Source organism: Bombus flavifrons, chromosome 7 (assembly GCF_040668555.2).
Source record: "Bombus flavifrons isolate JBK064 chromosome 7, iyBomFlav1_principal, whole genome shotgun sequence".
NCBI lineage: Eukaryota > Metazoa > Arthropoda > Insecta > Hymenoptera > Apidae > Bombus > Bombus flavifrons.
This window is the reverse complement of record NC_138448.1, coordinates 6,582,084-6,607,106: the sequence shown is the minus strand read 5'-3', so window position 1 is coordinate 6,607,106 and position 25,023 is coordinate 6,582,084. Positions and strand designations below refer to the sequence as shown.

The window sequence follows — 25,023 nt, the reverse complement described above, 5'->3', positions numbered from 1 at the left end:
GGCGCTGGATCCCGGGCACACGGGGATTACCAGTTGCTCTACAGCTCCTCGAATAGAGCTGTTATCTTTATGTCGTTTCTAAGAAGATTCACGTCCTTCCTCCTCCTATCCCGCTACTCTCACCGTGGTCGTCCTCTTTAAAACCTTCCACTTTCTCCGTATTTCAGGCATCTCTACGATTTTGTGATTCGCTTTCGTAACCTTCTGTTTCGGTAGATCGATAGTACGATGATGTTTCTGGAGAGGTTTGAAGTGTAAGTCAGCGTGGAACGCGAGTGAGAAGTTCGAGTAGTTTATGGTCTCCGCGATTTTATTTTTAGGATAAATTGTGTTAGAAATCGAGAAGATTAAAGGATGATTGATTAGAAGATGATGAAGTAGAAGATGATGCATAGAGAAGTTCGCAGCTGAAGATAACGTAGGGTGTGAAAGAGAATTTATTGCGTAATTTATCGTTTAAGAAGATTATTGATGTGACAAGTGCAGATTGAAGATAGGGTATTGTTTAACATTCTTGTTACTGATGCTGCAACTTCTGCGGTTTGCTGGTGTCACATTTTTATATCAGAATTGACAATATCGAGTCGCAGTGGTAGCTATATGGTGTTTTGACAATTGTTTCAAGTATAATGATCGACGATGAAGCTGAGTGCCAAGATATTTCTGATAAATAGATTGCACGTCTTCTAAGGAAAGAGTATCAACTTCTAGTAGCATGATAGCAAAATATAATGGGGAAAATAGAACGACACATAAATTTTACAAATTTTCTACAACACCTTCAAATACCCAAATAACAAGAACGTTTCTCAACTCTCTACCACGATATCCATAAAAAAAAGTCTTCTAAAAAAGCTTCCAAGACTCTTCCACCTCCGCAAACGTTCACCCCCCCCCCAAAGTGATCCGGAAGCGGCATGGTACCGCCGAGGAAGCAAAGAAAACAACCTGACAGATCCCCGAAACGAATCGATCTCGTACCCACGATCCGCCCCCAGAGAAAACACGAAAGCCACGCAACGTGTCGTTTTCTCAGACAACAACGCGTCACATCCTCGCCATCCCGAAGAAGATCGACTACTAACCGATCGAAACACATCGACGATACACAAAAGGGAAGGAATAAACGTGAAATGGAAGTTGCATTGAACAGGGCTGGAAGCGAGAGGTGAATAGAAATGGAGCTTCCTCGAGAAGCTCGCGACGTCTTCAGCAGGATCCAAAACGCGGGTGCATAAACAACCGCGATCCCGTGGAAGCACGCGCAGCGCGCATAAAATCTCATAATGCCCTTGTCCAAACAAACGCACGGTGGCAGTGTTATGGCGTTGGAGAATTTACCACTCTGAAAAGCGGCGAACAGAGCCACGGACGATGAGGAACGATGAGAACGGAGGCGGTGCAGAGACACGCGAGTGGGAGAGAGAGAAAGAGAGAGAGAGAGAGAGATAGGAGTGGCCCCAGAAGAGATCTTCGCGCGTAGGAGCCGCCACTCGAGAGTCCGCTCGTTTAAATCCAACTACAAGGTAAACCTCGCTTCTCTTCAGAACCCCCTCTGATCCCTTCTCTCTTTTTCCATCTTCTCCTTCTTCTTCCTTGCTCCCTTCTTCCTTTCTGTCCCTCCGTCAGTTCCTCTTCGATCCTCTCCTCCTCTTCCATCAGATATCTCGTGTATCGAGACTATACAACCGCTAATCCGATTGTTGCCTGTTTGCCGCGCATCCCTTGTGAACAAGGAATCACCCGGACGCGGCATTAAGAAGTTATCGGCGTATCTTTGTTCTCCACTCGTCGTTATCTGGCTTGTTTTTCTAGGCGACGATTAAGGATTTGACGAGATTAAGTGTTTGTTAGGAGGAGAGTCAAGGGACGGGTTCGCAGCAAAAGTTAGCTGTGATTATAGTTTTACTTTTGAGACAAAGTGGAAGTCTATAGTCGTATTTTGGAAAGTTTCAAGTGTGGACCACTGAAAGCATTCGTAGATATAAATTCACAGTTAGACTAAGTACGTAAATTAACCAATCGTTTATATTTATAAAACTATAAATATTCTTCCTCTGATTTGTGCTGTACGAATGATTCAATATAGAGGCTGTAGCAGAAGAAATATGAGCTGGCTTTTTGAATCGAAAGATGTCTGTAATGGTAACATTGTTTCACGTATTTTTGTTTGTGCGCAGCATATCGTTTAGAACATGGTTCGTCCGAACTAATTACAGAACAAACTAAGATCTTCCATGCTTCTTATCATTTTTCAGATCGAACATATAAACGTACTCAATCAGGCACAAACTAAAATTTGGTTGCAATAAATCAAGTTCTGCTGCTATGGTTAAAGCTTGAAAACTGATATTTCGTTCCAATAGGCAATATGTAGGTAAATACAAATTTACAATTTGTTTCTATTTAACCTAACTTTCGTATCTCGAAGAGTTTATCCATAGGTCCCTTAGTTTCAATGTCTGACAATAAGTCAAAAACCTCGGACTATATCACAAGCTGGTTTCTTTGTCCATCGAGTCGCTTAAACAAACCATGTGAAACGTGCTTCCCCTCGAAATATTTGCTCAGCGTGTGAAACGCCGCGGTTTGAGACGACGACACGCGTTGACGCAGGGATTTAAGGCGGCGGAAGTGGTTGCAGCACGGTATTCGTGTGTTTGCGGACTAAAGACAACACCGGTGTAAATCTGTTTGGCCAAGGAAAGCCTGGCCACGTGGCGTGCACGTTTGCAGCCTGTTCCAACCTCGGGTCTAACTGCTTCGTCTAATATTTCTCTAGAAAACACTGGATTACGCCATGCGTTCGCCAATTAACTCTCATTCAGGACCGAAACTCTCGTAACTCCATCATCGAGTTTTTCAGCTAACATTGTGTACAATTAGTTTAAGGACAAATAAAATAAAAATTGTTTGCATGTGTGTAGAGAGTGGATTGTGTGTTTGTTCAGTAACACCATTAAGAATTCAATATGAATAAACGCATTTAAGTTGGAATAAAGAAATATTCGAAAAAACTGAATAAGATTTTCTTTAGTACCAAGTATAGTTTCTACTATGTACGATTAGATTTTATTGTTGTTCTAAAAATATAAGTGTCAACGCCAAAAAAAGTGACGAATTTTGGCGAAAATAATTTTTAGGAACTCTCCTCCATCTGTTTCCTATTTGATACACTTTCTATTATTAGTAAATATATTAAATAATCTCTCCGACATCGAATAAGTGTCGACATCCGCTAACTGAAAGAAACTAACATTTAATAAACCTTAACGTAGATAGCCAAGCGTCGCTCGTATCTTAATGTACATAAATGAATTGTTTCGCAAATAATCGTCAAATCGTTATTGAATGCAGCTATTTACGTACAATTTAGCTGACGCGAACACTCTTTCGACGTTATCTTTCGATTTCCACGAACCGTCATCGATCGTCGAGCGAAGCAGCTGTGAATTTATTTATCGATCAACTTGATAACGAGTATTTATAAAAAGGAAACCGCGGGAAATATTTGGACGCGGTAATCTGGCCTGAGATACAACGTCCGGCTAAGCAGACAAAACACACCGGGATTTATCGGCGGCTATCATCGGTTAATTGTCTCGTTAAGGCGATTAGGCCTTTTCGAGCCGGACGAGGCCGACTTGTCGCTGTCGACTGGCGTGAAAGTCGCGCCTCCCCCCTACTAAAACGCGATGAATCTTATTGGTTTGACGAGCACGCTCCTGCTTTATGACAAGGGATAAACTTCGGACACGACGGGAGTATACTCTTAACTGTGGGAAGAATTCGACTCCCATTCTCCATGGAGAAGCTGGTGAGCGAGAGGTCTGTAGTAGTTGAAACGTTCGATCCAGGAATGGCGAATATTTTTCAACCGAGTTCGATTAACAGATAATTCATTATTGGGCCTTTGCCTATCTCAACAAAATCTTCCGCCTAAACGTCCCTCTTGCACTCATTTTTCCAATATCCAGACGTTCGTTTATTTCCCATTAGAGAAATAACACTATCAAACTTGACAGAAGATAAAAACCACCTTTATTGATCGTAACAAGGTTCCCCACTTAAACGTAGCGTTTGTACCTTGCCCCAAAACCAGATGCCAACTTATCTGCTGCAGAATAGAAAATTAATATTATCAAACCCAATGAAACATACGCTGCTCCGGTTCTCCTTAGAGCAACAACGGTAAACAACAGCGAAGTTCTCAAGATCGGTATAACAGTATAAACCATTTCCAAGAATTAAACCTAACGGACATTCTATCTTGCCACGTAACAAGAAAACTACCCTTATCGTTACTAAGAAAATCTCCCACCTAAAATCATCCTTCCTAAACCCTGTACAGAACCAAACCATGAAAAAGCATGAAAAGAGGCATCAAACGAGCAATTCACCCCCCTCGACGTATTTCTTCGTTCTCGCGTTACACGTCTCGCCATGAGCTCATACCGATGCGCGGCCTTATCCCGCGAGCAAGCAACGTAACAGACTCGTGTATACGCGATGGTGCCCGGTATCGTCCACGGTATCGTATCGTATCGTGCTCGGGTATCGTGTGTCCCTTGGATGTGCATCGCGCGGCACGGCCGTGTACGACGCGGCACCGTGGCGTTATGAATGCCTGGAATTTATCAATGGACGCCGCGCCAATGATAAATCGCACGTGCGCTTCGTATCGTCCCGCGGCCCTTTCTATCCGCGCGAGAAAGGGGAAGAAAGAGAGCGGTTAGTGCTCAGCCACAAGGGAACGTCTTCCTTCGACGAGCTCCTACCGTGTACATCGCGATCCCGCCTCGCTGACAAATCGGCTCCCGTTTTTACACGCGCAACGCGCCTCCAGCTCGAGACGGCCCGGGAATACGAGATAGGGCCTTCTTGAAAATCGTCTGCCGTCTTTCTTCCCCTTTCCTTTTTCTCCTCAGTTTCGTCCTTTACTCCGTACGCTTGGTTGCTTTTTGGTTTTGTTTGTTTCGTGGCGAATTCTCGGGCCCCTTCGAGGCCACGGGGTGGCGTGGAGGATAATTGAGAAGGTTCGTAGTACAGTCCAACCCTTCTCGGCTTAGAGAAGCATTTGGTATTTTGGTTTAGGTGGTTTGTATCTGATATCTTCGAAAGCTCGATAGCTTCGAATGAGATAATACGTCGAAGCCTTCAAATGGCAACAATGTTGGCCTTCGATTAGTATCATTGGGCATTTTAAGGTGTTTATAGGATATTCAACCCCTTGTCCCGTGAGAATAATGTATCATTTTCGTGGAACGAAAAGTAGATCGCTTCGGTAATAAGGCTTCCTTTGAACTCTATCAGGTTGTAGTTTGACAAATACAGATTACATAAGTGTAATATCGGATCGTTCCGCTTCAGACGTAACATTGCAGGTAGGTCACTACAGTTAACTTTCATTTACGTAGCTAACGCAAAACATCGTAAGACGAGAGATTAATATTTTATGTCTTGCGTAACATCGACCATTAATGGATTTTGTCGCTGATATATGTGTACAACATAAATTAAATTAAATATCCTAATCTAATCTGGCGTGGCGAGCAATGACGTTACGACACAAACTGAAAGTTAAGCTATAATCTAAAACATATAATTGACAAGAGTCGAATGAAGTAGAATGTCCAATCCAATTTGGTAATTTAGTGGTAAAGAAATGAGGAATATTTTAACGATTGTTGAAGATATTGCAAACAAGTTGAACGAATATGGAACTGAACTTTCTATCTTCGAGATGGTTCCACTATACTTCGATTCCTCCAGTCTCAACACACCAACTCTCGAGCTACTTCAATCAGGGGCGTGTAGAATCGAACCCAAAGAGGATGACATCACTTGCAGCGTCCGGGAATCGCTATCTGTGGCCGCGAACGGATCGAACTCGGCAAACGACATAATCGTATCTCTCGCTTCTTGGAAGACGGTCGCTTGATCGAAACAATCGAGTTCGAGAACGATCTCGACGACAACGTGGATGGCAGACGAAACCACAAATGTATACGATATATACGATAAATTAAATTGTCTCGTAATTTCATAATTGTTTCATGACATCGTTTATGTTTATAAACTGTGTGCACGATACGTTTTATCTCCGCTTGCACATTTGAAGAATGCACACTTCAAGGATTGCTGTTAAGATATTTGAGAAATCGTTTCGATGCAACAGTCTCTTCGGTACGCTAGATTAAGCGAAGAGATGAAAGAAGATTTAGCACGACGAACTCGAGTTCTCAATTTGGAGGAGCTAGGTAGCTGTTTAGAACATCCAACTTATTTAATGTCGGCCATTAATACATACGTCTATCGTTAATTTAGCGTTGCATGGATTTTATACGATCTACGTTGAGCTTTCTATTCGGCTTACAGTTCGTTTAGAGCAAGTGGCAATACACGTTATTAATGATACGTAAACCTAACTCGATCTACTTTTAAGGAGCGTCGAAATATGATTTTGCTTCTATCAGAGAGCGTAACTCCTAGAAAGTTGTTTCTTTTTGCTTGCTAGAATTATCGAAGAATTTTACATTTTAATAAAATTGCACAGCAATTTTTCCACCGGTACAAAAAGCAGGGAACGATTCTCAAACAAGTGACCGATTGTGTTTCAACATTCAAAGATATGTTTCAAATATCACTGCAATAATACGATCTTACGAAAATAAAATGCGGAATAAGATCAATTCTCAAAAGTGGAATAAAATTATCTGTTTCTAAAACCACCCCTAAAAAAAAAGAACCTTCTAACCAATAAACTTCCCCCTTTCTTCTTTTCTACATATGTACTTCTCTGCAATTTGTCCGAGGAGATAATTGGCAAATTATTATAACAGTTGAGATTCTTCCCTCTGGAAGATCCTTCTCTCAAGAGTCCCTCAATTGGTAGCTAGCCTCGACTCTGGTTCACGCGACAGCCCGCATGTTTCGCGCGTTCCACGGATTTGCTTTCCCCGTATACCCTGTCAATGGGATATGCCGCGTGCCCACGCGACCGACAGATTCATAAACGGGACGCGAGCGTTCATTGTTCGCTCCGGGGACCAGATTTTCCTCCCACGAGCTGTGCGTGGGGCCCGGACCCCGATCGCGATAAAAAATACGCCTAAGGACGACCAGGTACCTCGATTTACCTGACGTTACGGCCGCTCGCTGCTCGACTTCCTCGGGGAATCTGGAGCTTCCATGCTCGCGCAGATAAGGCAATCGATTCGGGATCCTCTCCGTTTCTTCTGCGTCCTCTTCGTGTTCCTTCTTTCTGTTTTATTTCGTTGGACGAAAGCTGGAAACGTAGCTGGACGAAGAAATCGCGACGAACGAGGGAACAAGGGACCCCGGTGTCGATGCTCGAATTATTGTCGCAGTCTCTTTGCTTGCGGATACAAAAATACAAACATTATGTATTCTGACGCTTTAAGAAGCCTGCTTGGACAACGTAGATATAAGATGGTACGCGGAATGGAGTTTCACGGTGTTTATGGCTTTTGGAGGCTGTTTCGTTTTTTCAGTAATAGCTGCAGGTACATTTTCCTGTTGCGAATTTGTGAGTGGAACTTGAAAATTTATTAGTATAACGAGTTTTAGATGTTTCTTTCTTTTTGCGGCTATTGAAACTGTACAGGTGCTCGGCAGAAAAATTAAATTCGATATCTTAGCGAGATAACTTATTTCTGTACTTCGTTCGAGAAAAACTTCAAGTATCCTGTCAGAGGAGTTTTCCATAGCGAGCAATTTTAACACACCCTAGCTAAATATGTTTATTCATAGACCAACTGAATCGTTTATGTTAATATGTAATTTCTTTACCGTTCTAAATCACCAAAGAGTGTTCAGAGACAAAATATAAGAAGCATAGGAAATCATCGAACATCTCCAACATAGTTTACAAAGATTGAAACCTCGCCTCGAGTGGATTCTTTTTAACCAACAACGAATTATCCCGACTAGCACCGAACGCTCTTCTATTTTTCTCGCGACGAAAGGTCTTGAATCATAGAGATTACAGCGCGTACAAACGGCGTAATGTATTCGCGGACAGCCTAGACGAGTGTTACACGCGGGACGCGTTCGCTAGAGAAAACGACAACCGTTTGCATTTGCAATCGGCAAGTGCACTTGGATCGCATTCACCGCTGGCCAGGAAGTGTCTGGCCGATCCTCGAACGCTGTCAACGAGCAACGAGCCGTGGGTAATGAGTAACGGCGTGATTGTGCCGGAAAATGCAAATATCATTGGCCTGTCGTGTTCCAAGATGAATCTTCGTTAAATTAAAGGGAAACTGAGCAAAGTACGGATTGTTTCTTGCTTCAAGAGCCACGTACGACTTCCTGTTTAAGTAGAGGAGTTCCTATCCGCAGGAGGAATTCATATTGGATCTTTTTATTTAGAGAAACGTACGTACAAACATTTTTGTGTGAACCAAGAGAAGTACGCTGCACTGATTGTCTTATAGAATTGTGTTCACGTCTAAAACGATCTGTCAAAATTCAAACTCCTGACAGGATACAGGGATGAATATACAGACATATCGATTTCTTCGCAGTTTGAAAAAATATTCCATGTAATATGCATTTTGCCATACGGCGTAGGACTTTTGACAGTTACAATTTATTTGCTTTGTCAGTAAAAACATTTTTTCTTCAGACTGCCATCATTTATAGAATTATTCAAATGTTTGGTAAATTCCAGGACGACATTTTAGATTACAGATACTAGTTTATGAATCAAAAAGTATTTCCTACTCTAAACGTTCCAAATATAATGAATAACTTCGTCACTTTCTAACACTTCCGCTGCAAGAAAATTGTAATTACAGCTGCAAGCTACGTTAATATCATCCAAAAAGATCCGAACTTTTCATTTTGCAATTACATATGAAAAGATCTCTGAACTTTGGACGATTCCGGCTAGTGTACGTTCTTAATGTTTATCTGGAGGATGAGTTTCCAATTTCATAATTACACGTCAGTACATTTAATCTCGCCAAATCTTATCGTGGAAAAGAAACGTCTTATAACACGACACAAGATGAAGAAGATCGCGTGAGAAGCGACTAGAAACGCGATCGAAAGGATCGAGCAGCGACGGCCAGCGTGAAATTCACAGCGCGCGTCGCTCAGGCGTGCTCCCTTCGGCCTGTTCGTCGGATATTTTCGTCTCTTTACGAGGATACGCGAGACGCGGATGTATTTTTGCCATCGGCGTGTGTTTTACCCCCCGTCACCATCCGCGATATCGTCCATTTCACTTCCCGTGACGAAGCAGCGTCCTAAATGTCCAGCGGATGCATTCGTTTCCGACACGTTTCTCCCCACGATTCAAAATCACCGCCTAGCGGCGACGCATCTTTCGAACCTCGCGCGTTCGATCGATGAATTTATAGCGGAACAAGAACGGAGCAACATTATTTACGACTGTGAGACGAAATGGAAACGCGTTGGAAGAGAAATAAAATGGGATTTAAAGGATGAATTGTGAATCTTTTGCCGCTTTTTATCGACCAAGCGTGAATGCTTGACATTTTATACGAGATTTGTAAAATTAGCAATTGTGTTGTTGATGTTCGTAATAATTGAATTAACTGTGAAATGAATTATGTTCTTCGAATGTATTTTGAAATAATTAAGTTCCAAATATCCGCCTGTATCCTCCAACAATAAAAATCTATCGAATGATAAAGTGCATGCTGGAAAATAATGTTTCAAGACGGAAAAGAAAGAGGAATATACCCAAGGGGAAATAAAAATCGTCAGGAATAATACTGGACTAGGTATCACGATGATGAAATGATCGAGAAGGGAGGACGTCGTTAAGGATCGTCGGATACATCGAACGGGAAGAATTTCACGGATGATCGAAGGGGTGGTAACGATCTGACTGGCTGGTGTAATTAAACGCTTAATTGAACCGATGCTGGCTGGCCAATTGGCTAATATCAAACACCTGCTACTTGCTCGCTCGATCTTACGATCGAAAGTAATTACAAACGGGAGAGGGAAGTTGTTTTTCCTTTTCTGCTTGTACCTTTTCCCCTATATGTCCTGCCTATATTTGCCCTGCCAAGATAATTGGCACGTGAGACTCGTGCTATAAAATTTTCAGATGGATAAACGATGCTTATACACTAATGTCCAAATTATGCATAAAAGTACCAGAATTCGAAATTCTTCTTTTCAACGATTACGTATGTAAAATTTACACTCTGCTACATTCTTTGAATTAATTTTTGGATCAACTATGTCTCTTTGCTTTAAAGAAATTTCTTACCCTTGTAGCCTATTTCATACGAAAGATTCTATCGTTGATATACACGATACATCCTTTCAATTTATGCTACGATTTTTCTTAAAAGATTCTACCGCTTGTCTTCAAAAATGAACTATTTTTTTATTATGGAAGTACGTAATCCGACATGGTCTAGCTGCCATGATGGAAGTGTCGTTATTTTACTGGATAAAATCATATTACTTAACGACAGTAATGTTACGGTTCAAACAACTATTTTAACCCATTCTTTGTAACAAGCAATACACATATACAATATTTCATCAAAGATGTCTCAAATTCCAAAGACTAATATCTGGATGACAAGAGAAAAATTTGTCATATCGTTAAGTGATTGAACAATTAATAAATTTCTATTTCAAACAATCCTTTTGAACAGTTCTACTTTTCCAGATTGTATCCCTTTCCCAAACCATATAGTAAATCAGTGATATTAATTGAATAATTTCTCCAAAATCGGCGAAGAATTTAAATGAAAAGTCGTGGAAGTGCCGTTGAGGCGAGGACGATTGTCGCTTCCGTTCGAGTATCGTCTGTGAAAAGGGTTAAGCAGGCCGTTTAGAAACGTCCAATTATCCCCTGGCGTGGTTCGTCGGCTGAGCGTTTCCACGAGCCCGTTAGCCTAGCCTTAACAAGTCGCCGAGGTAATCTCGTTGCGTGCAATAGCGTGTCGTGTTTGCGGAACGTGAAAACGTGCGAAACCGCCTTAATTAACTCGATTAAGACGTTAAGGAGCTCCCCCTCTTTTCCCCGTCTGATTCACCAACGCCAAACCGTTCGCTGTTTCATCCCTTCCCTTCGTATCTCTCTTTCTCGCACGTTAAATACATCATGCGTTATAACGGCGAATTCATACAATCCGCAAAAATATTCAGAGAACGCGATAAACCCTCCCATATAACAGTTATGAATATTAAACTAATTGCAAACTATTGTCAGACGTATCAATTTACTAAATCTTCCTTTTTTGTTTTTATGAATATTTTTATTATTGTAGATATATATATATGACTGGGATATCATTTTAAGGATTGGAATTTTCTTGTTCGCATACGACTATTTGTATTTAGAAATGCATTTTGTCTAGGATTTAGCGAAATATGAATCTCCATGAAAAATAGGACAAAAATTTCTCAGCCTCCGTACTTAAAAATGTAGCACGTGATCTCAGTATTGTATAGGCGACCATAATACTTTAACCCTACAACGCAAGCATTCGTAATTTTTATGGTTTACAAAAACGTTTCATTTATCGCGAATAACAGATACATTTCATTACCTAGTATTAACCAACTAACGTATCAAATTATTGCCTACAAGTAAAACGCGTAGGTGTTGTGTCGTAAAAGTAAAAATAAAAGTTATAAAAGTTTCATAAAAGCCTGTAATAGTGAAATACCTTGACTTAAAGTTAAGTAGTAATTTCATAATGGATCTCGTCGCGATCTTTGCAAATTATTTTTATCTTCCTTTTCCATATAAAAATGAGCTGTTATCGCAATTTAGAAGAAACTTGTAGAAAAGAAGCTAAGGGATGACCTCGTGTTCGCCAGGAATCATTAGGGGTAATTAAGAGCCGTGAATGGAGGTGATGCGTTGATAGATAAGCGTGATTGAGGGTGATACACGCGAGGATTACCACGCGGCTCGTTGATTCTCATTCAACGATCGTTCTCCGCCGACGAATCGTCGGGATCTCCGTCGCCAGAGTTTTGCGCCGTTTCGCGGGACTCTAAGTAGCCGCGTATGTAATCTAATTGAATTAAATATCGCGTCGAGTCGGTCTGGATGAGTCATTCGACGTGCAAACGTGATCGTTTATTCTTCCAGGATGATCGAGACGCTACGCTGTTTAAGAATTATCTGTCTGATTGCACCAATAGCTGTGTTCGGTCAGGGTGACATATAATGCCTTGTTTAACGAGAAATTCTTAATCATCATCGACGCGATAATTACGAATTTTTCAATGGAGAAACTCACTTGCCTTTCGAACGAGGAAACTCGATTGCTCGAATGTGTCAATTCGAAAAATTTGAGATGCGACGTATAGTTGCGCTTAAATCTTTCCAATTTTCACGTCCATTTTCGCAATATTTTTTATGAGATTATACCTACAGCGTGATGTGCCTAGGCGAAATGGCATTTTCAAATTAGGGGTTGAAATAATGCTTTTATATGGAACTAGCGGTGATGATGGAATATTTTTCTAGTTTGCAGTACAGAGAGTATACTGACAAACATTTAGTATCAATTGGAAATCTGTAAACTAAGTATATTATATAGAGACGCTTTGCTGATACAATGGAACTTCGAAATTATCATTCACATAGCTATAACTTCGATAATTGACATTCCATGACACAAAGATATGAGTGAATAATTGAAGTTTTATGAACGTACGTTTACACAATGCAGAGTGATTGATGTCTCAATTAGTTTACGCGTCAACAATCGGTATATTACTTCTGAGTAAATACTCATCATTAACAATTGCTTTCTCTCATTAAACTTAGCTCCCAATCAACTTCTGCGACATTCTTGCTTTTGGCATCTAAAGACGTATTCATTGAACGAAAATTAATTATAATGCAGCATTGAAATTTATACATGCATACAGAAGAACTACAAAACTATCTTTATAATTCTTTCGACATCATCATACAATTGAAACTTAGCTATTTCTAGCTACCCTCGTTACTTATCATTCAATTCCTCGACCATCAATCATCCCCAGAGTTTTCTTTCTCACTATCGCCCTACTCATTCACACTACCCTAACGTGTACCTTGCTTCCTGAAAATCGATCATCTTTCAACTTCCTTCCCTATTGAACCACAAATTCAAAGGAGAACTATCTTCGCTTCAATTTACCCCCAAAAATCAATCCTATCAATTTTCCTTCTTTGACTTTCTTCTTCCCGTAAACATACATCTTTATTTCACAAAAAAGCTCTGAAAGAACCTGTTACATTTAGAGCCTACTTTCAACTCTTGATTTTAAGAAACGCAAGAATTCATAACTTTTTTATAACCGACAAATATACATGTTTCCTAATAAACTCGAAATCCACAGCCACGTTTTAATGACACGATATTTCCAGCGTTATTGTGCGTCCCTACTGTGTACAGTAACAAACATAACACGCTCACAGTCGGCCCTTTTGAACTATATATTTCATTATTGACGAGCTCGCGATATTTTATGCAAGAGTTTTAATTTATATTTTTCAAACATTTCCGCACACCTCTATCCTTCTCCGATCTCCCGCAAACACCTGTTTTGCTTTGCAGTAAATTTCATATTTTGCGTCTTGTACGCTAATACGACCGATGACAGCTAAAGTCATGCATACGTTGAACTGTCGTGTACGTGGAACACTCGCCGTAAAAGTGTCAAGTTCAATATGAGGACCTTAAGTTTTATATCTACGGCTTATTCACTGTCCCGTAAAAAGCGACATCAGTATTAACGATAATATGGAAACTTACGGATGAGGCGGTGGAGCATGGAAAGCTGCGGCGGCGGCAGCGGCGGCGGCAGCCGCGTGATGTTCCCATGCGGCGGCAGCCGCCGCGGCCGGATGAGGCGGAGGCGGCGGTCCATGGTGCGGATGAAACGGTGGCGGCGGCGGATGCGGATGCGGATGGAACGCCGCATGGAACGCCGAATGAGGGTGATGCGGGGGCGGCGGCGGCGGTAACAGGGAGAACGCCTCCTGATGATAGGCGACCTCCTTTTCCGGCATTTTGTTCTCGCTGCTCTCGAGGCTCGAGTGCCGCGCCACAGAGGGTGTCTTCGCTGCCTGCTCGTCCAGGATCAGGGAAGATCGTCCTGTCTGACACCCCGTGCCCGACAATGCGAACCACCCTCGATCCACGATTGCATAGTCCGTCAATCCTCAACAGACTTTTTCGCTCTTCGATCTCGATAATGACTCTTCCTTTACTTGTCTTTCCGATTAACAAATTGATTATTTGATTTTAAAAAGATTCAAATGGTTCCTGATGGTAAACGGATTGCATTTCATGTTATTTCATGTCGTTCGATGAGAATGAGGTGGGTTAGGTGGCACAGAGCCTTCCGTCGGCTGTCGACCGACGTCTTCGTGGGAAATGGTTTTATTAATCCTTGAAAATTATTGCTTTTGTATTTGTTTCATACGAATCTGTTCCTTAAGCGACGAATCAGTGAATGATTGCGAATTTTCAAATCAAGGCGATCTATGGGGTTCCCAGAATCGTCAGGACCAAGAAGAGTCTTTTCCAGTTTGTTCGAGGTAACAGGACGCTTATTATCTCCAGGAAGATTCCATTCGTCACGATGATCATCCGGCAGACTATTACACTCGAAAGATCCAACAGTGTGATTAATCAGTTGCCAAGAGTCAATAATAACCGAAAGCGCGGAGGAAGCTCTGAAACTCCATCACCGGATTATCCAACGTCTGTGCCAAAATCACGGTCACCGTGGAACAGTCCGTTCGCGTCACACCATGACGAACAACACCACGCTGTACAGATTGTTCCACTAATCGTCACACGGTCTTTCACCCCGAAACATGCAAACAACAATAACAACAACCACTACCAAACGATTCTTCTACCTATAGGAAAAAATTTCCTTGTAAGTAGAAGGAATCCAAGTTTCTTTGCGAGACGCGCAAGAGAGATGATCACGCGGTACACGAATCCGAAGGTTCGCGGAAAAGCCAGTGGCAAGTCCCGGGGGTTAGACGAGAGACCCAAAAATCCGCGGGCCGAGGCGTGTGTGCGGGCTGTCACGGTGCTCGTGCTTTGGCGGGTATGGCGGTACTGAGGCTCCACCACCACCACCACCACCGTTACCACCACCATCACGCTTCGCCACCACCACCAACAGCAGCGGCAGCACGAGCAGCGACGGACGAACGGTGGTGGACTCTTAGCGGAACGAAGACGTTCTATGAGGGAAAATTCAAAGTTAGAACGAGAGAGAAGATAGGACGTACGCCCCTGGCCGCGTTGGACGAGCGATACGAGCAAGATGGAACGAGACGGTGGAGTCCACGAATACGGGGGAGGGAGACGAAGGGGTCGAGTAGATCCACGGAACGAGAATGGTGGGAAGAATCTCGTGGAGAAAGAGAAACGGGGGAAGGAGTTAGTGGGGACGAAGGTCGAAGGAAGAAGGCCCGCGATGTCGACGGACAGAGGAGGACGGAGAACGCGTGTCAGCTCGACAACTCAACTAGCACCAGCCGTCCCTGACTCCCACCTCGGGGCTCTTTCTCCGCTCCAGCCTCCCGTACCCTTCGACCGCGAAGGCGTACGAGGCGGAGATCCAAGGGGAAGGGAGAGAGTGCGTGGGTGACACGCGGGGGAACACGAAACTATTCCAGAGGGAGAGACTATCCATCAGAGCACGGATAGAAGGGCCCGTGCCCACGGTGATGGCTACGATTAGCGGGGTCCGTGTCCTCTGCGTTCAGTGACGGAAAGGGTTTTCGAAGGATGAGTCCTTTTTTTTCTTTTTTAGCGGATAAAGACAAGTCTCCTGGGTGGATTTAGAAGTGGCGTGGGGTTAATTTGGGTTACAAGGAGGATTAATTGTGGTAAAAGCGGTTGGTTTCCGAGGGTTGATTAGAAGCAATGAAAAGGGGTTGCTGAACGAGTTTTGGAACGAGAAGAACAAGAAGATGGTACGAGAAGAACAGAGAAGTAGGTGAGGTTAATTGAAGTTGAAGCGATTGGTTTCTGAGGATTGATTAAGGGGATGAGGAGAAGTGCTGGATAAATTTTGGGATGGAATGAGATTGTTCAAGAAGCTTCGAATAGAGATATGAATATACACTATGTAGTATACACTATTATACACTATCCTTTAATATTGATTATTGTAGAATCCGAAGGTGTTCTATCAATGCAATGATCTAGCTACTAGGTACTACTTATCCACTTAGGTAAAGTCTTATCCACTTTTACGGCCTCCACTTCAAGCCACAGTCACACGATCGAGAGCTACTTTTATTACTCATTAATGTGTCAACAAAATTCAATTTACAATTTGCTATGTAATCAATTAAATTGCACACGTATCTTCACGAGGGCAATTAAACATTCGATTGCTTCATAATACACTTTCTCACAATTTAACGCAACATAAATTGATGTTTGCTGTAGAAACGAAGTTTCCATGCGTAAGATGCTCGGTTGTTACACATGTGCTTTGCAACGAATTCGAGGAAACACGAAACCGGCGCAGCCGAAAATGCGAGGAGAGACAGGACACACACCGTTGACAGTAGGCAGTTTATGTTCCAAAGAATTCGTGTCGTCGGCTAGTCACATTTCTCCACGCTTTTTGGATTCACGCGCTGGAAAAGATCGTTTCCAGGGTAGGAAAAAATATTTGGCCGGCTGTTCCTGTGAAACTTCTTACCTACCGGAAGCTAAACACTCGATGACCATTTGTGTTTGTTGTCCTAGAGAAAGTTCAACATTTTCGCACATGTTTTTAGTTTCATTTATTTTAATAGTAACATAATTCAAATCTACTCCAACGTTATACTTGTACGACAATTGCGAATGACAATTTAGTACCACTGCCTCGCTATATTCTCAAAGTAACTACGTACCCAAGTAAATAGCATTCAGTGATCTCAAAGCTGAATCATTCAAACCACCCCCGATGCATCGTACCAACACCAAAATACTTAAACATAATTTTATTCGACTAACTACCTCAAGGGCCCACAATACCACTTGAATTCCTCTTTCCTAGGCCACACTCGTCCCTTCCATCGTAAATTTCGAGGAGCAGAAAAACGCTTGATCGCAATTCCTTGACATTCAAATTAACCGTTTCCATTATAATCGGCCATTAGAGTAGAACCAGGTTGTTTCGTTTCATTGGACGGTGACGCATCCCCCGGAGGAAGCCATCATCGTCGAGCAGTATCATCATCAGGGAGAGCGGCGCAATTAGGGCGGCGAGGATTTTAGCGAAACGAGCCGCTCTAAACGCGTTGCTCGTCTTCCAACGATCCACCCGGTTGAAGGAACACGAGACACGGTGGCAAGAGAGCGCAAGAGCTGTCGTTTTCGTGCGTTGATTGGCCGGTCGTTTCAGGATAATTAGGTCCCTGGAACGGGATCAGCTCTGGGTGGGTGAGGTCCTGGCAAAATCAACAAAATAATAAGAGACCACGGGTGTTTGCCGGAGACGCGAACGTGACGCGTCCTCGCTGATGAAGAGATGTATCTGAACGAGAGAATTACGACGCGACGACTGGTCAAGGGGATGAGGTTCTTCGCAACTCTTCTCTCTGATGACTCTATACAGGGCTCAACCGTTTCGTTGATTGTCGGACTTCTGTCGAAGGTAGATAGTTAGGTTGATTAAAGTTGTTAATTTTGGGTGATCGTGAGTTTGAGGTGATGTTCGGGGCAAATATTAACAGCAATTTTGGTAGAATTTTGGTATGTCAGGGACGAATTCATAATTGATAATTTTGATAGAAATTAATGTGTGTAGCGGCACGCGAGCAGGACAATTCAAATCCTGCTGTTGTTTTGCTTCGGAGTATCAAGATCGTTACGTCACAAGTATTGTCAGGAGTAATGAACTCCGAGCAAAACAATGTCGCGGCTACATACAACCGTCAAACGCAGTCGAGTTCAAATTTTCCGGTTGTCCCCCGACCAGTGTAAATAAACAGACTATTAACGTATAAACAAGCATCGCAGTGATCTACAAAGTTTCACCGAGTATTTACCGGGTATTTATTCCGTGACTTAAATTTGTACACTCACAATTCGTCTGTAATTAATTTATTTATTCGAAAATATATTTAACGGATTGCGACGGCAATAATTCGCTTTCGTTATTTCGCTCCACCAAAAACAGACTAATCCTCCACATGTGTATCGATAATTTTCGAGGAATAAACTGTTCAAAATTTGGATTTAGTCGGAGATAAATATTGAGACGATTTAGCATCTTGAGAAGCTTTTGTACATTTACTGGTTATGTCGATAGAAATATAAATTTGCATAAACATCCGCAGTTTGATCACCGCATTTATAACAACTGTAACTCTCACGAAATCAGTAAACCATTTCTTTGCGTTTCATTTTCATATCATACCAACTTCACCAAGCATAAAAATATACACATGTGTATATCATTTCCAGAAAGGCTACCAATTCTACAGACACTACACAATCGACTCAAACCTTTCCATACGCGTCTACAATCCTCCGATAAAGAACACACAAAGAAACCTATCCAACAACATGCTTCCACATATTCCTCCGATTTCCTGGTACGTTAACTCGTCTACAGTCGACTAGAACTCGTACAAATCGGTAGATCGCGCCAGAACACGTATCCTCATCGATAGCTGGAACAACCCTGCGGATGGTAGAGTCGCGGTTGTCCAGCAGATCGAATCGATCCCCCTTGAGTGAATCGCTGTTGCAGCTATGGCAAAAAGCGGTTGCCTCGCTTCATGCGGTAGCCGTGTAACGCAGTGTAAACAAAAAAGAACGCGTGTTACATGTTCTATCCGAGTGTACGAGTGAGTTGGCAACAACGCCGCTCGTTACGTCGGACGCCAACAGCCATCCTCCTTCCGTTTTCATCCTTGGATCTCCTTTTGCGCGAGCTTCCAGTATTCCACGTCAGCGGCTATCCAACTCGAGACACGCTTTTACCAGGCGAGAGGATATCGCTTGGTGTTGGCATCGATCGTCGAGTCATTGATAGAACATGGTACATCGACGAGGACGGTGAAAGCTTCTGATTGATATCTTTCTTACCGCGGGACAGGGATAAGCAAGCGATCCCTCGCTTGACTAATCGCTGCCTTCTTGCCGGATCGCTCGACAGTCAGCCTATCTAGGAAATGTTTCGTTTAACTGGATTCTAATATCGATCTGATGTCACGTAACAGGAAGACTCGAGCGTGACCAGAAATCTGAATAATTTCAAGGGTGTGTTATTGAGAGAACTTGGCGCCAGTGTGGCGTTGGATTTTGGTTTTATCTTTTTTCGGGTTTCTTTGATTCCCGATGGGATACGCTATCGGTAGAGAATTTTGAATCGATGCTAATTTTTGTATTAATTTGAAGCTAATGCCATGGATACGTAAAAAGTTTGTAAAAAGAACTTTCACTTCGATGAAGCTTTGTACAGTATTTTAAAAAGTTTTCTGAACCACCAAAATTTTAAGATAACTCTTTCTTCTTTAATTCTTCAATTCTGTGTAATACTACTGTCAAAAGATTGATTAGAATTGAAAGAAGCAAATAAAATGTTGTTTCATAGAAGAAAATCTCATGATATCTGCTTGACTGGTTAAAAATTTAAACACCCACGAAATCTCAAAAATATTAGGTACATTGTAAAGGAAAACAATTGTTTATATCCAAATAGTTGAGTATAAATAATTAATAATTTTATTTTTTTAACCTTCCATCTCAAAGCAATTTCCTCAAAAAAGTTTACTTTCCTTGGTCATTATGCCATTCGTCTGGCAAACTGGACACGCTATAGCTTTGAATACTTCTAAGATAAAAATAGAGTAAATGCGTGATTGATTCTAAGAATCAGTCGCTACAAAACACGATCCCCATTAAATACACGTCGATAAACTCTTCGACAAGAGTGACTTAATTAGACGACGAAATTACGTTAAAAAAAAAGATTCTCATTATCCACGATCTCGGGTGATCAGAGAGCCATCCTAGCTAGGGTGCTGACTGCAGAAAGGGAGGACTGGAACCCTTTAGCCTGACTGTTCGGTGGTGGGAGAGTGGGCCGGGTCAATGATGAGACTCCTTATGGGGGGCCTTACCAGGTACCTGTTGGTCAGGTGGGCCCCACTATTGCCCCATAGCTTTCTCATCTCTTTCCATCTACCAAACAAACCTACGTTTCATCCTTTTCTCTCTTCTTTTCCTCGTCAATCCCTTGGTACACCATCTCCTTTTGTTCCGATCCAGGCACTGGACCATCGCGAGGATTATTCTTCGGATCCGCTTTGATCTTTCGGCACTGTTGCTTCTCATCCAAGAAGGGGCCCCCGATGGAAGTTCCTGGAGTCGCGCGAACAGTGATTTCTCAATGCGTTGATTCCTCTACCGGTGTTCCCTTTGAAGTAACACGGCTCGTATGGCCGCTTTATGGCTCTGAATAATAATGACGAATGTCTAATGAGAGGAAATGAAGTTGTTGCTCTTAACAGGATGATCGGTTTGGTAATCATCAGGCATTTGGGTTCTGTTTTATCGTACATCCCCGTTCATAAGTATCAGGAAATTTGCAGAATGTTGGAAAATTTCATTCTATATTTTCAAAACACTGTCGCGTGTGATGAGAACACAAGAAAAACTTTGATGTGTTTTATCTTCTTTTTATAAAAAAAGAACAATTTTAACCCTCTGTGGGCAAGCTGAGTAGCTTATGTCTACGCTTAATTCTGTTACTGTTCTAGACATTTGCAAAATCGGACAAAATTTTGGGGTACTTATCGAAATCTCTACTACGTTAGGTAATTGACCTTTAAGTCTGTCACTAGAGAAAAGTTCTGCAGGAAACATAAAAATTCGCTGCGGAGAAATTTACGAGTGCTCTGGGCGCTAAACGACACGTCAGAGCGACTACACTCTTTACGCAGAACGTTTGTTCTCCTGAACTTGAGATATCATAAATTACCTCCTTTATTACTGAACAAAATACTTGGTGTAAAAGTACATGCGAAGATCGAACAGTTTTTCTCCCTTAAAAGAAACATTCTCGTTCCTCGTAAACTCAAATCGTCTGGCTCAAATGAACGTGTAACATCAACATCTAAACCGTAATCTTCCTGCTGTGTTGGCTGGTTGCGTTTCATCCGGGTGATTGCAAAAATAGAAGAGACCGTTTCGTAACTTCTGGCCACGGTGCAACTCGGGTTCCCGCGAGTACAAACGAGCTGGGCTGGAATTCATTATCGTTAATCACTTCGATCCTCGACCCCCTCAACGAGCCATCGTCATCAGCTCGTACATCTCCGGAAAGCCGTGGTTGTCTCGGTCTCGGTAGTCCAGAACGCTCATAAAAGCGGCCAAAGGTTTCACGCGAGAAACGGAACCCGAGGATATCTTCGCGAGTGATAGAGAAGAAGAAAGAAAAGAAGAGGATAAAGCTTGTAAAAAGAGAAACAGCGAGAAGGAGCGAGCGAAGGAGAGCAGCAGGCCGCAATTCGTGACTTCCCAGAAAGGTGGAGGAGAGCCTCCGGGGCCTGGAGCAGCTCCCCCGTGGTTCTAGCTCATTAACCGTCATCCTTCCCTCTACCCTGCCCTCATCATCCTCTTCTGCACGTCGTTGGCGTGACGGCGGGCCTCTCGAAGACGTGCGTGTGCGTCTGTACGCGCTCATCAGGTAAGAAAGAAGCCGCCTGTGCCGACACGCGGGGCGCTAGGCGCTGGGTCAGTTAGTTAGCGAGGGAAGAGGGGATCGAAAGGGGCCTTACGCGAGTCGTAGTGGGGAGTCGGTACGCATGGTGGGGCGCGTAGTCACGTGATGGGACTAATGCCACTGGAGACGAGCGCGTGGTAGGGGAAACGGGCCCCGTTACCCCCTCCACTAAGGAAAGTTGGCCGCAACGAACGATCTCGTCGCTTTAAACCGGTGTGCGTCCGTCTGACGAGATAATTTGTTCCTCGTTTCCTGGGATTTCGTGAGCGGTAGACGGCAACGACTGTGTCCAGAGGCCTGCGAAACGAGCCTGGTCAACCTGCGGTTGGGCATTCGACTGGACTTTCGTCGATGCGCCGAAATTTCCTTTCTCGATACGATGATTATACTTTGATACATGGAAATCTTCGGTTTTCGGCTAATTGTACGGCTAACCGACTCGAATTACGGTTTAACTTCATTCCGTGTTATCCGACGAGGGCTGTTAAAGAGAAGTCAAGACACAGGGTGCAACAACGATCCTCTTTCGATCATTACGAGCCCCTGGACACGTTCAGCCGTGGGAAAACGAGAACTCGGTGACTTTCGGGTTTCTCCTTTTTACGGTCGTTACGATAACTCAGCGTCATTAAAGAATACGTTATCTGGCAACCTGCCTCGATTTTCTAAGGAAAATATACGAGCCGAGGAATTGGAGTGCGGCATTTGTGTACAACGTTCCTGCACGCGTTGTAATCTGATTCGAATCCTCTAATCCGGGACGGATTAAGACAAACTTATGGCTCTGTTAGGTACGAATCAACCAAGTTTCAAGTATATCCGAAAAATTCTAAATTCTACTCCTCTAGAATGCTGTACTATACCTTCAGCATAAAAGCTCTTGGTGCAGTGTACAAAGACTCCTCCCAGAAAATACATCAATACCTCATTGTCAATCTGAAACTTTCAGTATTCAAGAAAATCCTGTAGAATAATCTAAAATCCATCAAAGGGAACAAGTTTGCCTTCTTGACATGTTGTTACAATAGAAATCAATAATGATGAATCACCCTTTGATAGTTTGACTCTTCGATCATTGAGCTATTTATGAAAATTGACTTTTGTAAAACTTCGGAAGATGAAAGTAGAATTCAGGAAGTCTAACCGATTCGTTAAAATTCCTAAAATTTCCAACGATTTTTGCGTCTGAGAATGCGAGTCTTCGTCTTCCATGGCGAAAGACGAAGTCAGGTGCCTCGCAGAAAAGAAGAAGAAGAAAAGGCAGAAAGGGAGAGGAAGCACGGCAAGAGGATTGGACCAGAGGTGGCGCGAGGCAGACAGGTTGGTCCGTTCGCCACCCGGGGGCGCCCCAAGGTGGCCGGTGCTCGCACGCCGTGGTGCAGATGAAGATAGAGCGAATAGGGTGTCAAGAGCGCGACGAGGAAAACAAGAGATTCGAAAAGACCCGAAGAAACATGGTGGCCTCGCCCCACGCGAAGACCTCCCGAACACAAGGGCCCGAGAGACTTTGGCTCCTCCGTTCGACAAGTTTATCGATGATGCCTGACGAAATTCTGCCTGGCAAGTTCGGTGTAACTTCCGTTGTCGAAAATTTCATTTTTTTGTGACTGATTCTTGCATGAATTACTGTATCGCCTAATTAAGGGAAGATCATATTATTTATTACGAGCTTCGTCAACACGTTAAGGACCAACGTCGTGTTTCATTTACAATTTTTCTTCAGTATATTTATATCACGAAATTTTCGTATTTATTTGGTCTTTATTTTGTATTTGATTATGGTCGTGAAAGAGGATTCAGAAAAAGGGCTTGATAGGTACCTTTTAGTCAGTATCGCTTCTTCTATTTTAAATCCGGAATTTTATGAGGATCGATGAAATTAATAGTTCTGTGATAAATATGTGAATTCTTCTTACATCACAAGAATATTTTTAGGTATTTCATTTGTGAAATGAATTTTTACGAAATATCTGTTATTTTAATACGCTTCAGTTATTGCATTTATGTCTATCAATAACATCGCATCTTCGCAATCCTTATGCATTTGATCCTCCTTGATCCTTATTGGATTAAAGAAGTAGACAAGTTTTCGCTATAAAGCTACGTTAATTAAAAAATAGTGAAATAGAATGAAGTAGGTTAAGTTAAGTTGATCTGTTGAATTATGGGTGTGTATTGAGAATGTAAAAATGAAGACGGGAGAAACGTTGGGTGGATAAGGTTGGACAAGTACGAAGGAGAGCGTCCATCTTGATCGGAGGAATTCCTGTTCGGGTTAAAAAGGCAACGCGTCAAGTGGAAACACGAGAAATCGGTGGATTCGTTCTAGTCGATACGGATTATCTCGGCCGTGGACAGAAAAATCCACCTGTCTTTTATTTATGTATCCTTCTTCTCGTGGCTGACGCAAACATCTTTGTCGGCCGTCCCAAGATATTGCCGTAGTCCTATTTACGTCCTATCCTCAGCAATCCGACCGCAACGCTAATCTCGTCCTTATTTCGCCCACGACCGTCCACGAGCATCTTCTTCTCGCTCGTTTTGGCCTAGAATCCTAAAACTCTATTCACACCGCTCGTTTTCCTTAGGTCTTTGCCGACAGGATGTCAAACAATTGCTGATCTATGGAGTCAAAGCTAAACCGTATACTTTTATATTTTAGTCAAACTTTAATCTTTTTATACTTCTACTTAAACATAATACGATTCAACATCATTCTCGTGCTAGAAATGAATATCACTCGTCACCACAAAATTACCGATTAAGAGATTGCAATGCCTTAACTGGATCTATTTTATTCATTGAGAGCAGAGTAATGAATATTTTGTTACCAAACGATTAATAAATTAATGAAGTTGTAATATTACTATAATTTAGGCTATAATACGATTTAATGCTATCCTAGAATAACAGAAATGAATATTCACTTTGTATACTTGCATTACCAAGTATATTTTTCATCCACTTTAATGGTTAATAATTCTAGCACTAAGTCATAGCTAAATTAAAAGACGTGTCATTATTATGCGGCAGTCGCGTAAAACTCGGTCGAAGTCGGGTCCAAAGAGGTTCGAGGGGGGTGAACAGTGTGGAATAGGCCTTAATCTTACGATGGACGTGGCGCGGGCCCCCACCGCGCGCGTATGTCCTCTAATCATGGCTGGAAAGGCCGCCGCGGTCCAGGATAGAGACGTTCCACGGCCTAATTGCTATATATATGCCAAGAGGGGGCCTCCCGACTCGGTCTCGCTCAGTTATTCTCGGGCCCACGGTGTTATTAAACCCTCGGGG

General features: G+C 42.6%; 1 protein-coding gene across 1 annotated transcript in view; it reads right to left on the bottom strand.

Moving 5' to 3' along the window:
• ci (transcriptional activator cubitus interruptus) overlaps positions 1-15,089 on the bottom strand; it is a 144,972-nt gene extending 129,883 nt beyond the window's left edge. The window contains exon 1 of the mRNA XM_069116347.1: positions 13,782-15,089. Within this exon, the coding sequence (XP_068972448.1) occupies positions 13,782-14,038 (257 nt within the window). The 5' untranslated portion in view covers positions 14,039-15,089. The remainder of the gene's footprint in view (positions 1-13,781) is intronic.
• Between the last annotated feature and the right edge of the window lie 9,934 nt (positions 15,090-25,023).